This window comes from Aethalodelphis obliquidens, unplaced genomic scaffold (genome assembly GCF_003676395.1).
Source record: "Aethalodelphis obliquidens isolate GAN/ISIS:26980383/991018 unplaced genomic scaffold, ASM367639v1 scaffold50, whole genome shotgun sequence".
Lineage (NCBI taxonomy): Eukaryota > Metazoa > Chordata > Mammalia > Artiodactyla > Delphinidae > Aethalodelphis > Aethalodelphis obliquidens.
This window is the reverse complement of record NW_020837994.1, coordinates 3,917,936-3,934,616: the sequence shown is the minus strand read 5'-3', so window position 1 is coordinate 3,934,616 and position 16,681 is coordinate 3,917,936. Positions and strand designations below refer to the sequence as shown.

The window sequence follows — 16,681 nt, the reverse complement described above, 5'->3', positions numbered from 1 at the left end:
TACTATGTTGAATAGAGTGGTGAGAGTGGGCAACCCTGTCTTGTTCCAAATTTTAGTGGGAAGGCTTTCAGCTTTTCACCATTGAGTATTATATTGGCTGTATATTTGTCATAAATAGCTTTTATTATGTTGAAATATGTTCCCTCTATACCCACTTTGGGGACAGTTTTTATCATGAATGGATTTTGAATTTTATCAAATACTTTTTCTGCATCTATTGAGGTCATTTTTGTCTTTTCTTTTGTTGATGCGGTGTATCACATTGATAGATTTCCCTATGTTGAACCATCCTTGTGACCCTGGGATGAATCCACCTTGATAATGGTGTCTGATCCTTTTTATGTGTTGCTGGATTTGGTTTGCTAATATTTTGTTGAGGAGTTTTGCATTTATGTTCATCAGTGCTACTGGCCTGTAATTTTCTTTTTTTGGTAGTATCTTTGTCTGGTTTTGGTATTGGGGTGATGGTGGCTTCATAGAGTGACTTTGGGAGTCTTCTTTCCTCTTCAATCTTTCAGAAGACTTTAAGAAGGATTAGTATAAGTTCATCTTTGTATGTTTGGTAGAGTTCCCTAGTGAAGCCATCTGGTCCTGGACTTCTGTTTGCAGGGAGGTGTTTTTTTGTTTTAGTTTGTTTTTGTTTTTACAGATTCTATTTCACTTCTAGTAATAAGTCTGTTCAAATTATCTATTTCTTCTTGATTCAGTTTTAGTGGGCTGTATGTTTCTAGAAACTTATCCATTTCTTCTAGGTTGTCCAATTTGTTGGGATATAATTGTTCATAGTATTCTCTTATGAGTTTTTGTATTTCTGTGGAGGTATCAGATATTATTTCTCCTCTTTTATTTCTTATTTTGTTTATATGGGACCTCTTCTTGGTGAGCCTGGCCAGAGGTTTGCCAATTGTGTTTATCCTTTCAAAAAACCAGCTCTGGGTTTTACTGATTTTTCTCTATTGTTTTTTTTAATCTCTCTCTTTTTTTTTTACTTCCTGTCTGATCTTTATTATTTCCTTCCTTCTGCTAACTTTAGCTTTCGTTTACTCTTCTTTTTCTAAATCTTTTAGGTGGTACATTAGGTTGTTTGAGATTTTTCTTATTTTTTGAGGAAAGCCTATATTGCTATGAACCTCCCTCTTAGGATTACTTTTGCTTCATCCCATAGATTTTGTATGGTTGTGTTTTCATTGTCATTTGTCTCAAGGTATTTTTTAATTTCTTCTTTGATTTCAAGTTGACCACTGGTTTTTTAATAGCATGTTGTTTAGTAATGATTTTTTTGTTTCTCTTTCTATGGTTCATTGCTAGTTTCATGCTGTTGTAGTCAGAAAATATGCTTGAAATTATTTCTGTCCTCTTAAATTTGTTGAGGCTTGTTCTGTGTCCTAGTATGTGGTCTATCCTAGAGAATGTTCCATGTGCACTTGAAAAGAATGCGTATTTTGGTTTTTTTGGATGTAATGTCATAGTATCAAAATTAAAATATCAATTAAGTCTAACTTTTCTAATGTATCATTTAGGATCTCTGTCGCCTTATTGATTTTCTGTCTGGAAGATCTGTCCACTGATGTCAGTGGGGTGTTAAAGTCTCCTACTATTATTGTATCCCCATCAATTTCTCCCTTTATGTCTGTTAGTATTTGTTTTATATATTTGGGTGCTTCTATATTAGGTGCATATATGATGATAAGTGTAAAATCCTCTTCCTGTATTGATCCTTTTATCATTATATAGTGTCCTTCTTTATCTTTATAACATTTGCTTTAAAGTTTATTTTGTCTAATGAGTACTGGAAGTCTCACTTTCTTGTCATTTCCATTTGCATGAAATATCTTTTTCCATCCACTCACTTTTCAATCTATGTGTAGGCAGCACATTGTAGGCTCTTGTTTTGTTATCCAGTCTGCCACTCTATGTCTTTTGATTGAAGCATTTAGTCCATTAATATTTAAGGTAATTATTGATATATATGTATTTATTGCCATTTTAAACCTTGTTTCCCAGTGGATTTTGTATTTCTTGTTTGTTCCTTTCTTTTTCTGTTTTTCGTTTTGTAGTTTGAAGTTTTTCTTTTGCACTATGCTTGAGTTCTCTACTTTTTGGTTTTTGTGAATCAACTATATGTTTTTGATTTGTGGTTACCCTGTTTTTCAAGTATGATAACCCATTACTATAACTACTTGCTTTAGACTGGTAGTCATATAGGCTCAAACACACTCTAAAAAAAACCTCTACAATTTCTTACTCCCCTCCCCAACATTTTATGATTTTGATGTCCTCTCGAACATCTTCACGTTTATACTTTGGCTGTTCATCATAGTTACCATTGCTTGCACACAAAAAAGTTTTTTTTTTAATCTACGTACTGCCTTATTTAAGGGATTTATTTTCTAATTGTGATTTTTCTCTTTCTTACAGATTTTTTTTTTTTTGCAGTACGCGGGCCTCTCACTGCTGTGGCCTCTCCCGTTGCAGAGCACAGGCTCCGGATGTGCAGGCTCAGCGGCCATGGCTCACGGGCCCAGCCACTCCGCGGCATGTGGGATCTTCCCGGACCAGGGCACAAACCCATGTCCCCTGCATTGGCAGGTGGACTCTCAACCACTGCGCCACCAGGGAAGCCCTCCTATAGATTCTTGCTTCTTTTCTATTGATTTATGTATGTATGTATGTATTTAATTATGCTGCACTGTGCAGTTTGCAGGATCTTAGTTCTCTGACCAGGGATTGAACCTGGGCCCCAGCAGTAAAAGTGCTAAGTCCTAACCACTGGACTGCCAAGGAATTCCCTACTTCTTTTCTATTTAGAAAAGACCTTTCAATATTTCTTTTAGGTTAGGTTTAGTATTGCTATATTCTTTTAGTTTTTGCTTGTCTGAGAAATTCTTTATCCTTCTATTCTAGATAATAATCTTGCTGTGTAGAGGATCCCAGATTGCAGGCTTTTTATTTTCAGGACTTTGAATATATATTGCCACTCCCTTCTGGCCTGCAATGTTTCTGTGGAGAAATCAGCTAATACACTTATGGGGGTTCCCTTGTAACTAACTCTTTGTTTTTCTCTTGCTGCCTTTAGAATCTTCTCTTTATCTTTATCTTTTGCCATTTTACTTATAACATGTCTTGGTGTAGGTCTGTTCAGGTTCATCTTGTCTGGGCTTCCTGTATCTGGATATCTGTTTCCTTCTTTACGTTTAGGAAGTTTTCAGTCATAATTTCTTCAAATATACTTTCAATCCTCTTTTCTCTTTCTTCTCCTTCTGGGATTCCTACTATGCATAGATTGGCTCACTTTATGTTATCCAATAGGTCTCATATATTGCTTTGATTTTTTTTTCATTTGTTTTTCCGTCTGCTGTTCTGATTGGGTGATTTCCATTATTCTATCTTTCAAATCACTTATTCGTTCTTCTGCATTATTTAGTTTTCTATTTATTGCTTTCAGCTTGGCTTTCATCTCAGCAAATGAGTTTTCTAGTTTTAATTGGCTCCTCTTTATAGTTTCTAGTTCCATGTTACAGTGATCTGTATTTCTGTCAATAGCCTTTCTTAATTCCTTCAGTATTTTTATTACCTCCTTTTTGAACTTGGGATCTAGTAGACTGGAGAGGTCTGTTTCATTGTTCTTTCAGGGGATTTCTCCCATTCTTTTTTTTTTTTTTTTGTGGTACACGGGTCTCTCACTGTTGTGGCCTCTCCCGTTGCGGAGCACAGGCTCCAGACACGCAGGCTCAGAGGCCATGGCTCACGGGCCTAGCTGCTCCGCGGCATGTGGGATCTTCCCAGACCAGGACACGAACCCGTGTCCCCTGCATCAGCAGGCGGACTCTCAACCACTGCACCACCAGGGAAGCCCTCTCCCATTCTTTTAATTGGGACTATTTCCTCTGGTTCTTTTTACTTATATTTCTTTGACTCTATGAATTTAGGAGAAATAGTTATCTACTGTGGTCTTTAAGGGCTGTTTGTATGTGGAAACATTCCTGTGGAGCCTGCATGAGTCTAATATTTTTGGTGTGAGGGCTGTTTTTAGTATGGATGCCTGCTGTCTCTTACCTTAGCGTGTGCTGGCCATTATCCCGTTGACAGGGGGTGTAACTTGTGTTGTGGAGACCAGAGCCCGTACTGGATATTGAGTGGGGCCTCCTCTTTGCTCTGTGGCTGTCACAGCCCTGTCAGGGGCAAGATCTGCTCCCCAGCTGTTGGAGTAGAAGCCCCCAGATCCAATTCTTAAGTGCGGTGTTGGGTAGGTGGAACTGGAGCACTTCCACTGGAAGAGGATCCACTAAGTATTCCTCCGCAGGAGCTGTCCACCAGAAAGTGAGCTTTGTGGTGTCATCTGTCACCGGTTGTGCGCGCTCACAAAGTACACTGTTCTTGGTACTGCCTTCGGCCCCGTCTCAGTCAAGGGAATACAGGCAATTGGCCTGAATGTCCCTCAGCTGCTGTGATCACAAAGCTGCTGGCACAGATCTGCCGAAGTCAGACACAGGGACCTGCCACGGGAGCTATGGAATCAGCACAGACCCTGGCCCGCCTCTGTGTGCACATGCCCGCAAAGCCAACAGGTGCTAAATCTGGACCCACCCCAGGCTCAGGAGCACCAGTAATCCACTGAGATGGCCAGAAGGCACTGAGCTAATAAAGGCACCAGTGCTATAAATCCATCAGTCGTAAAGCTGCAAGCCCAGATTTCAGCCCTGCCTCTGGGTGTGGGCAACTGCCAGGACTTGCAAGCTCCCAGAGCTCGTAGAGGTGGAGTTGTGCCTGCTGTGAGCAATGAGGAAAATAAGGCTGCTGTGGTGGGGCCCCTTCCCTCCCTTTGCGTGTGTGTTAACAATGGGGCTTCCATGGCATACCTGGGCTCAGTCCTGCCCATACCCCAGGTTGTGGCCTGGGCCACACTCCAGTCTCTTCGGGCTGTCTCCGCAGAGCCAACCCCAGTCCTCTCCCGAGGTTTGTCCTCTGAAGCCCGAATTTCAGCACCCAGGCCCTGTACACACCAGCAGATGCACGTCTCAGGCTGGGGAATGCAGCAAGGTGGCCATGACTGTGCTGGTTTCTCTCCGTTCTGCCTGCCACAAGCCAGTTGCTGCACTCTCCTCTGAACCTCTGACGCTCCCTTTCTGTCCTGGCTGATCTTCCAGCCACCAATGGGGGTTCCCAGGGTGAGGGAACTGCTCCTGTTTCATAGCACCCTCCCAGGGTGTAGGTCGAACACCAATTCCTTTTTTTTTTTTTTCTCTTTCATCCTGCCCAGTTACATGGTGATCTTTCTTGCGGCTCTTGTTGTATGAGATCTTTTGCCAGTGTTCAGTAGTTATTCTGTGAGAACTGTTCCACACGTAGGTGTATTTTTTATGTATTTGTGGGAGGAGGTGAGCTCCATGTCCTTCTATTTTGCTATCTTGATCTCTCTGGTACCATTATTAATATGCTGTGTTTCTATATAATAGCAATAAATGTGTGGACACCAAAATTTAAAAATACAATACCATTTACAATTGCTTAAAAAAAAAAATCAAAGCTTTAGTTGGTTTCCTTCTCAGTACCAAGTCAGTGGTTTTCCTAGAAGTCTCCGGAGATTGATTCAAGATGGCAGAGTAGAAGGACATGCTCTCACTCCCTCTTGCGAGAACACCAGAATCACAACTAACTGCTGAACAATTATTGACAGGAAGACACTGGAACTCACTAAAAAAGATACCCCACATCCAAAGACAAAGGAGAAGCCGCAATGAGACAGTAGGAGGGGTGCAAACACAATAAAATCAAATCCCATAACTGCTGGGTGGGTGACTCACAAACTGAAGAACACTTACACCACAGAAGTCCACCCACTGGAGTGAAGGTTCTGGGCCCCACATCAGGCTTCCCAACCTGGGGATCCAGCAACGGGAGGAGGAATTCCTACAGAATCAGACTTTGAAGGCTAGTGGGATTTGATTGTAGGACTTCAACAGGACTGGGGGAAACACAGACTCCACTCTTGGAGGACACACACAAAGTAGTGTGCACATCAGGACACAGGGGAAGGAGCAGTAACCCCATAGAGACTGAACCAGACCTACCTGCAAGTGTTGGAGGGTCTCCTGCAGAGGTGGGGGGTGGCTCTGTCTCACCAAGAGGACGAGGACACTGGCAGCAGAAGTTCTGGGAAGTACTCCTTGGCGTGAGCCCTCCCAGAGTCCGCCATTAGCCCCACCAAAGAGTCTGGGTATGCGCCAGGGTTGGGTCGCCTCAGGCCAAACAACCAACAGGGAGGGGACCCAGCCCCACCCATCAGCAGACAAGCGGATTAAAGTTTTACTGAGCTCTGCCCACCAGAGCAACAGCCAGCTCTACCCACCACCAGTCCCTCCCATCAGGAAACTTGCACAAGCCTCTTAGACAGCCTCATCCACCAGAGGGCAGACAGCAGAAGCAAGAACTACAATCCTGCAGCCTGTGGAATAAAAACCACACTCACAGAAAGATAGACAAGATGAAAAGGCAAAGGGCTATGTACCAGATGAAGGAACAAGATAAAACCCCAGAAAAACAACTAAATGAAGTGGAGATAGGCGACCTTCCAGAAAACAAATTCAGAATAATGATAGTGAAGATGATCCAGGACCTTGGATAAAGGATGGAGGTAAAGATCGAGATGATGCAAAAAATGTTTAACAAATATCTAGAAGAATTAAAGAACAAACAAACACAGATGAACAATACAATAACTGAAGTGAAAAATACACTAGAAGGAATCAATAGCAGAATAACTGAGGCAGAAGAACAGATACGTGACCTGGAAGACAGAATGGTGGAATTCACTGCTGCAGAACAGAATAAAGAAAAAAGAACGAAAAGAAATGAAGACAGCCTAAGAGACCTATGGGACAACATTAAACGCAACAACATTCGCATTATAGGGGTCCCAGAAGGAAAAGAGAGGGAGAAAGGACCCGAGAAAACATTTGAAGAGATTATAGTTGAAAACTTCCCTAACATGGGAAAGGAAATAGCCACCCAAGTCCAGGAAGTGCAGAGAGTCCCATACAGGATAAACCCAAGGAGAAACACACTGAGACACACAGTAATCAAACTGGCAAAAATGAAACACAAAGAAAAATTATTGAAAGCAGCAAGGGAAAAATGACAAATAACATACAAGGGAACCCCCATAAGGTTAACAGCTGATTTCTCAGCAGAAACTCTACAAGCCAGAAGGGAGTGGCATGATATACTTAAAGTGATGAAAGGGAAGAACCTACAACCAAGATTACTCTACCCAGCAAGGATCTCTTTCAGATTCGATGGAGAAATCAAAAGCTTTACAGACAAGCAAAAGCTAAGAGAATTCAGCACCACCAAACCGCTCTCCAACAAATGCTAAAGGAACTTCTCTAAGTGGGAAACACAAGACAAGAAAAGGACCTACAAAAACAAACCCAAAACAATTAAGAAAATGGTCATAGGAACATACATATCAATAATTACCTTAAATGTGAATGGATTAAACGCTCCAACCAAAAGACGGCAGGCTTGCTGAACGGATACAAAAACAAGACCCATATATATGCTGTCTACGAGAGACCCACTTCAGACCTAGGGACACATAGAGACTGAAAGTGAGGGGATGGAAAAAGATATTCCATGCAAATGCAAATCAAAAGAAAGCTGGAGTAGCAATTCTCATATCAGATAAAACAGACTTTAAAATAAAGAATGTTACAAGAGACAAGGAAGGACACTACATAATGATCAAGGGATCAATCCAAGAAGAAGACATAACAATTATAAATACATATGCACCCAACACAGGAGCACCTCAATACATAAGGTAACTGCTAACAGCTATAAAAGAGGAAACTGACAGTAACACAATAATAGTGGGGGACTTTAACACCTCACTTAGACCAGTGGACAGATCACCCAAACAGAAAATTAATAAGGAAACAGAAGCGTTAAATGACACAATAGACCAGATAGATTTAATTGATATTTATGGGACATTCCAACCAAAACCAGCAGATTACACTTTCTTCTCAAGTGTGCACAGAACATTCTGCAGGATACCTCACATCTTCTGTCACAAATCAAGCCATAGTAAATTTAAGAAAACTGAAATCGTATCAAGCATCTTTTCTGACCACAACACTATGAGATTAGAAATCAATTACAGGGGACAAAACGTAAAAAACAGAAACACATGGAGGCTAAACAACACGTTACTAAATAACCAAGAGATCACTGAAAAAATCAAAGAGGAAATCAAAAAATGCCTAGAGACAAATGACAATGAAAACATGATGATCCAAAACCTATGGGATGCAGCAAAAGCGGTTCTAAGAGGGAAGTTTATAGCTATACAAGCGTACCTCAAAAAAAAAGAAAAATCTCAAATAAACAATCTAAACTTACACCTAAAGGAACTAGAGAAAGAAGAACAAACAAAACCCAAAGTTAGCAGAAGGAAAGAAATCATAAAGATCAGAGCAGAAATAAATGAAATAGAAACAAAGAAAACAATAGCAAAGATCAATAAAACTAAAAGCTGCTTCTTTGAGAAGATAAACAAAATTGATAAACCATTAGCCAGACTCATCAACAAAAAGAGGGAGAGGACTCAAATCAATAAAATTAGAAATGAAAGAGGAAAAGTTACAACAGACACAGCAGAAATACAAAGCATCCTAAGAGACTACTACAAGCAACTCTATGCAAATAAAATGGACAACCTGGAAGAAATGGAAAAATTCTTAGAAATGTATAACCTTTCAAGACTGCACAAGGAAGAAATAGAAAATATTAACAGACCAAACACAAGTAATGAAATTGAAGCTGTGAGTAAAAATCTTTCAACAAAAGTCCAGGACCAGATGGCTTCACAAGTGAATTCTATCAAACACTGAGAGAAGAGCTAGCACCCATCCTTCTCAAACTTCCAAAAAATTGCAGAGGAAGGAACACACCCAAACTCATTCTATGAGGCCACCATCACCCTGATACCAAAACCAGACAAAGATGTCACAAAAAAAGAAAATTACAGACCAATATCACTGATGAATATAGATGCAAAAATCCTCAACAAAACACTAGCAAACAGAATCCAACAACACATTAAAAGGATCATACACCATGATCAAGTGGGATTTATCCCAGGGATGCAAGGATTCTTCATTATACGCAAAGCTATCAGTGTGATACACCATATTAACAAATTGAAGAAGAAAAACCATATGATCATCTCAATAGATGCAGAAAAAGCTTTTGACAAAATTCAACACCATTTATGATAAAAACTCTCCAGAAAGTGGGCATAGAGGGAACCTACCTTAACATAATAAAGGCCATATATGACAAACCCACAGCAAACTTCATTCTCAATGGTGAAAACCTGAAAGCGTTTCCTCTAAGATCAGGAAGAAGACAAGGTTGCCCACTCCCGCCACTATTATTCAATGTAGTTTTGGAAGTCCTAACCATGGCAATCAGAGAAGAAAAAGAAATAAAAGGAATACAAATTGGAAAAGAAAAAGTAAAACTGTCACTGTTTGCAGATGACATGATACTATATAGAGAGAATCCTAAAGATGCCACCAGAAAACTACTAGAGTTAATCAATGAATTTGGTAACGTTGCAGGATACAAAATTAATGCACAGAAATCTCTAGCACTCCTATATATTAATGAAGAATCTGAAAGAGAAATTAAGGAAATACTCCCATTTACCATTGCAACAAAAAGAATAAAACATCTAGGAATAAACCTACCTAGGGAGACAAAAACCTGTAGGCAGAAAACTATAAGACACTGATGAAAGAAATTAAAGATGATACCAACAGATGGAGAGATATATCATGTTCTTGGATTGGAAGAATCAATATTGTGAAAATGACTCTACTACCCAAAACAATCTACAGATTCAATGCAATCCCTATCAAACTACCAATGGCATTTTTTTACAGAAATAGAACAAAAAAGTCTTAAAATTTGTATGGAGACACTAAAGACCCCGAATAGCCAAAGCCGTCTTAAGGGAAAAAAACGGAGCTGGAGGAATCAGACTCCCCGACTTCAGACTATACTACAAAGCTACAGCTATCAAGACAATATGGTACTGGCACAAAAACAGAAATATAGATCAATGGAACAAGATAGAAAGCCCAGAGATAAACCCACGCACCTATGGTTAACTAATCTATGACAAAGGAGGCAAGGATATACAATGGAGAAAAGACAGTCCCTTCAATAAGTGGTGCTGGGAAAACTGGACAGCTACATGTAAAAGAATGACATTAGAACACTCCCTAACACCATACACAAAAATAAACTCAAAATGGATTAGAGACCTAAATGTAAGACCGGACACTATAAAACTCTTAGAGGAAAACACAGGAAGAACACTCTTTGACAGAAATCACAGCAAGACCTTTTTTGATCCACCTCCTAGAGTAATGGAAATAAAAACAAAAATAAACAAATGGGATCTAATGAAACTTAAAAGCTTTTGCACAGCAAAGGAAACCATAAACAAGATGAAAAGACAACCCTCAAAATGGGAGAAAATATTTGCAGACAAATCAACGGACAAAGGAGTAATCTCCAAAATATATAAACAGCTCATGCAGCTCAATATTAAAAAAACAAATAACCCAATCCAAAAATGTGCAGAAGACCTAAACAGACATTTCTCCAAAGAAGACATACAGATGACCAAGAAGCTGCTCAACATCACTAATTATTAGAGAAATGCAAATCAAAACTATAATGAGGTATCACCTCACACCAGTTAGAATGGGCATCATCAGAAAATCTACAAACAAATGTTGGAGAGTGTGTGGAGAAAAGGGAACCCTCTTGCACTGCTGATGGGAATGTAAATTGATACAGCCACTATGGAGGACAGAATGGAGGTTCCTTAAAAAACTAAAAATAGAATTACCATATGACCCAGCAATCCCACTACTGGGCATATACCCAGAGAAAACCATAATTCAAAAAGACAAGTGCACCCCAGTGTTCACTGCAGCACTATTTTCAATAGCCAGGTCATGGAAGCAACCTAAATGCCCATCGACAGACAAACGGATAAAGAAGATGTGGTACATATATATGATGGAATATTACTCAGCCATGAAAAGGAATGAAATTGGGTCATTTGTAGAGATGTGGATGGATCTAGAGACTGTCATACAGAGTGAAGTAAGTTAGAAAGAGAAAAACAAATATCATATATTAATGCATATATGTGGAACCTAGAAAAATGGTACAGATGAACCAGTTTGCAGGGCAGAAATTGGAACACAGACATAGAGAACAAATGTATGGACACCAAGAGGATTGGTTAGGTTGGGTGAGCACATGCAGACCCTTTAAAGCAATACTGTGTGCTACCCCCCAGCGGGGGCGTGGTGGTGGTGGTGGTGTGATGAATTGGGAGACTGGGATTGACGTGTATACACTAACGTGTATAAAATGGATGACTAATAAGAACCTGCTGTATAAAAAAATAAAATTAAATTAAAAAATTAAAAAGAAGAAAATCAAAACTCCAAAATGCTAATGGAAGAAATCAAAGATGATCTAAATAAATGGAGAGGCACACAAGACACACTGTGTTCATATACTGGAAGACTCAACATAGTAAAGATGTCAATTCTTCACAAATTGATATGCAAGTTTAATGCAATTCCTATCAAAATGCCAATAAGATTTTAAATATAGACATTATTATTCTAAAATTTATACATAAAGGCAAAGGAACCAAATAGCAAAAACAGTTTTGAAAAAGAAGTGAGAGGAATCAATCTATATGATTTGAAGAGGTATTTTATAGGTAGAGTAATCAATTATCAGGGAGTAGGACCAGTAGAGGGATAGACACCTAAATTAATGCAACAGAATAAAAAAAGTCAAAAATACATCCACACAAATATACCCAAATAATTTTTGAGAAAGGTGCAAAAGCAATTCAGTGAAGAAACAGCCAGTGGTCCTGGAGTAGCTGGACCTCTGTAGGTTAAAAAATGGACCTCAACCTACTCCTTACCCCTTACATAAAAATTAGCTCAAAATAAATCATAAACTTAAATGTAAAAACTATACAAAACTTTTGGTAAAAAATGGGAAAACCTAGGGTTAGGCATTGAGTCCTTAGCCTGGACGCCCAAGCACGATACGTAAAAGGAAAATTGATAAACTGACTTCATCAAAATTGAAAACTTTTGCTCTGTGAAAGGCCCTGTGAACAGCATGAAAGACAAGGTACAGACTGTGAGAAAATATTTGTGAGCCACATATTTGATGAAGAGTATCTAGAATATGTAAAGAATGCTCAAAACTCAAATTAAAAAAAGAGAAACAATCCCATTAGAAAATGGGCAAAGACATGAACAGACGTTTCACCAAAGAGGATATACAGATGGTAAATAAGCACATGAAAATATGTTCAAGATCATTAGCCACTAGGGAAACAAGAATTAAAACCACAATGAGATATCAGTACATATCTGTAAGAATGACTAAAATAAAAAATAGTGACAACACCAAATGTTGGCAAGGATGCAGAGAAACTGGGTCACACATACACTGCTGGTGGGAATGTAAAATGGTAGAGCCACTCTGGAAAACAGTTTGGAAGTTGGGCTTTCCTGGTGGTGCAGTGGTTGAGAATCCGCCTGCCAATGCAGGGGACACAGGTTCGAGCCCTGGTCTGGGAAGATCCCACATGCCACAGAGCAACTAAGCCTGTGCACCACAACTACTGAGCCTGTGCTCTAGAGCCTGCAAGCCACAACTACTGAAGCCTGTGTGCCCTAGAGCCCATGCTCCACAAGAGATGCCACCGCAATGAGAAGCCTGCATACCGCAATGAAGAGTAGCCCCCGCTCGCCACAACTAGAGAAAGCCCACGTGCAGCAACGAAGACCCAACACAGCCAAAAATAAATTAATTAAAAAAAAAAAACAGTCTGAAAGTTTTAAAAAGAATTAAACATATGATTATCATACAACCTAGAAATTCCACTCTGGGCATTTATTCCAGAGAAATGAAAACTTATATTCACATAAAAACCTGTAAACAAATATTCATAGCAGCTTTATTCATAATAGTAAAAAACTAGAAATAAAAAACTGGAAATGCAGATGTTATTCAACAGGTGAATGATTAAACTGTGGTACATCCATATCACGGAATACTGCTCACAATAGAAAGGGTGAACTACTGATACACTCAACAACTTGTATTAATCTCCAGTGAATTATGCTGAGTGCAAAAGGCCAATCCCAATGGTTATATATACTGTGTGATTCCATTTATATAACACTCTGAAAAATTGGAGGAATGAAGGGCAGATTAGTAGTTGCTAGGGGTTAAGAATAGGGGGTAAGGAAACGGGGTAGGAGGGAACTGGGTGTGGCTACAGAAAGACCACACAGGGATCCTTGTAGTGATAGAATTGTTCTGTATCTTGACTCTGTCAGGGTCAAATCCTGGTTATGATATTGTACTATAGTTTTGCAAGACATTATCACTAGAGGAAACTGGTAAAGGGTACAGACAATCTATTATTTCTTACAATTGTATGTGCTTCTACAATTATCTCACAACAGAAAGTTTAATTAAAAAAGAAAAAAACAGGAACAAACCCATAAATCATACTATTTACTTACTGAGCATCTGTTATATGGTCAGGCCCTATGTCAGGTACTCACATGAAATATTTCTTATTTTATTTTTCATGAACTCTATAAATATTATGCCTATTTCCTAAATGATCTTTCTGGAATACTGTTTCTCTGTGACACTAACAGTCTTCCTTGAGAGGTGTTCTGCAAAAAGGGTTCCTTAATTAAGTAGTTTGAGAAACACAAAAACAATTATTTTCTTTTCTACTGTAGGATTTTTCAAGGCCTTTAATAAACTCGTGTACATTATAAATATTCAAAAGGAGGCCATCACACACAGCTTTCCTCAAATTTCTTTAATTTTAGAACTCTTGGTTTCATGTGATGCCTATTAACAACTTATTTAAAGAATTAGTATTTCTTGCAATATACCATAATAAATGCTGGGTTATAAGTTTTCTACCAGTATCCCTTCTGGAGTTGGGTTTTATGTGTTATTTCAATTCAGGCTACAGATTTACCACCTAAGTGTACTCTTTTGATGATCCAAACTACTTACCATGTAACAATATAAATAGATCGGACTACTAATGTGAAGACCAACATTCCATACATGACCTGAAGAAGAAAGGGAAAATGAAGTTAGTAAAATCATGATTCTTTGGCAAAGGAAGTATATTTTGCCTACAAAAATAGTCCTCCCGGTTAAATGTAAACATTTATTACCTTTCATTACATTTTAAAGAACAGATGTATAATTATATAATGAAGAGTTATACTAACCTTTGTGGAAAGAGCCTGCTTGTGAATAATCAATATCAGAAGTCTCATGTCAATTTTAATTCTGAATGGTTCCATGAAATTTTAAATATATGCTAAAACCTGAACAAATGCTGTATTTTTGCCTCATATTCCCTAGAAATCCTTTCCTTCTTGTTAGCTTCACTTTCAGCAAATGATTCTACTTCCCATCTTATAAATCTGAACTCTTTTAAACTCTCCTCCCAAGTGTTTGTGCATTCATATGCATCCTCTCCCTGCATTCTTTCTACCATTCCTAGTTTCTAAAGAAAGAAGTGCCCATTTCTTCTTGACTGAGGTTAATCTACTCCCCTGTGTTCTTTATTCTATATGCTCCCACATCTTCCCAGACTTGGCTCCAACAACTAACCTCTTTCTCTTCTATATTGAGCACTGGATAGGTACTACTACCTGGAAACCTGAACCTAGTGGGAAAATTTAACTTTTAGAAGTGTGAAATATTAAATACAAGAAAACTGCATAGAATATAAATGTATAACTTAAATATTTATAAAGCCAATAACTGGGAAAGTACCATTCAGGTCAAGACACATGTTATCTCTTCCCAGTCCAACCCTCTCCCCTACTCCTTAGAGGAAACCACTCTCCTGACTTTTAAAATAAACACATTTTCTTGCTTTTCTTTACGTGTTTACTAACTTAAACTGGCGTCCTAAATATGCACTCCTAAATAAGTTTTTAAAATTTTAATTTACAATAGAATAATGTTACATACATTTGTTTTTGTTTTCTTTTAGAATTCAATTATGTTGTATATGTAGCCATAGTTCATTCATTTTTGATATCACATAAACAAATACCACAATTTGTTTACCAATTCTTGTGTTGATGGACATTTTGAGGTTATTTCCAGTTTTCACTTCTATGAACATTTTTACGCATATATTCTAATACACACATACAGAAGTTTCTCCAGGGTATGTACCTAGGAATGTAACTGCTGGGTCAGAGGGTATATTATTATCAAAATTACTAAAAATGTCAAACTGTTTTCCAAAGTGGTTATACCAACCTTTACTTCAACCAATGTGTATTCTGACTGTTTCTTTCATGCCACATACTCAAAACATGATATTGTCAGACTTCTAAATTTTTGTCAGTCTATGTGGTTTTTAATATGTATTTCTCCGATTACAGGTTGAACACTGTATGTTATGTTCACTGGCCAATTGATATCTGCTATTGTTCAAACCTATTTTTTTATTCGGTTGTCTGTCGTTTTCTTACTTACTTGTTCCTGTTTCAACTTTAAAAAACTTTTAAAATTAAAATATAACACATACAAAGTGCTCAAAACATAAACACTGTTTGAGGATTATCACAAAACAAATATCTTTGCAATTTTTGACTTCGTAGGTCAGAAAACTGAACTTTGGCAGAATACCATAAATCAACTTCATACCACTCTCAAGTTCTATACCCTTCTCTACCCCGAGGGTTACCACTATGCTGACTTCTCACATTAGAGTTCAGTTTTGCCTGTTTTGAACCTCAATATAAATGGAACTGTTTTATAAACTTGTGTCAAGCTTCTTTTACTCAGTATTGTGCTTGTGAGCCTCATTCAACTTGTTATACGAGCTGTGGTATATCAGTGTTCACTGCTATCTAATATTCCATTATTTAAATATGTATATTTTATATATCCATTCTACTGCTGATGGACATTGGGGTCTAAGTTTTAGCTATTTATAATAATCCTGCTATAAACATATATAACATAGGAAGAACACTCTTTGACATAAATCACAGCAAGATCCTTTTTGACCCAGTTCCTAGAGTAATGGAAATAAAAACAAAAATAAACAAATGGGACCTAATGAAACTTAAAAACTTTTGCATGGCAAAGGAAACCATAAACAAGATGAAAAGACAACCCTCAGAATGGGAGAAAATATTTGCAAATGAAGCAACTGACAAAGGATTAATCCCCAAAAGATACTAGCAGCCCATGAAGCTCAATATCGAAAAAACAAACAACCTAATCCAAAAATGAGCAGAAGATCTAAACAGACGTTTCTCCAAAGAAGATATACAGGTTGAAAGGCACCAGTCTTTCAACTGAAAGGATGCCCAACATTACTCATCATTAGAGAAAAGCAAATCAAAACCACAATGAGCTGTCACCTCACACGGGTCAGAATGGCCATCATCAAGAAATCTACAAACAATAAATGCTGGAGAGGGGGTGGAGAAAAGGGAACCCTTTTGCACTGCTGATGGGAATGTAAATTGATACAGCCACT

The 16,681-nt window shown here is 38.3% G+C and overlaps 1 protein-coding gene and 1 non-coding gene across 6 annotated transcripts in view; both read right to left on the bottom strand.

The window, feature by feature from the left end:
• ACER3 (alkaline ceramidase 3) overlaps positions 1–16,681 on the bottom strand; it is a 180,857-nt gene that overhangs the window by 29,319 nt on the left and 134,857 nt on the right. For all 5 annotated transcript variants that reach the window (XM_027083473.1, XM_027083472.1, XM_027083476.1 and 2 more), the window contains one exon: positions 14,173–14,231. In XM_027083473.1, the coding sequence (XP_026939274.1) occupies positions 14,173–14,231 (59 nt within the window). The remainder of the gene's footprint in view (positions 1–14,172; positions 14,232–16,681) is intronic.
• On the bottom strand, positions 2,713–2,784 carry TRNAK-UUU (transfer RNA lysine (anticodon UUU)). The gene has a single exon. It is a non-coding gene; the product is annotated as a tRNA-Lys (tRNA).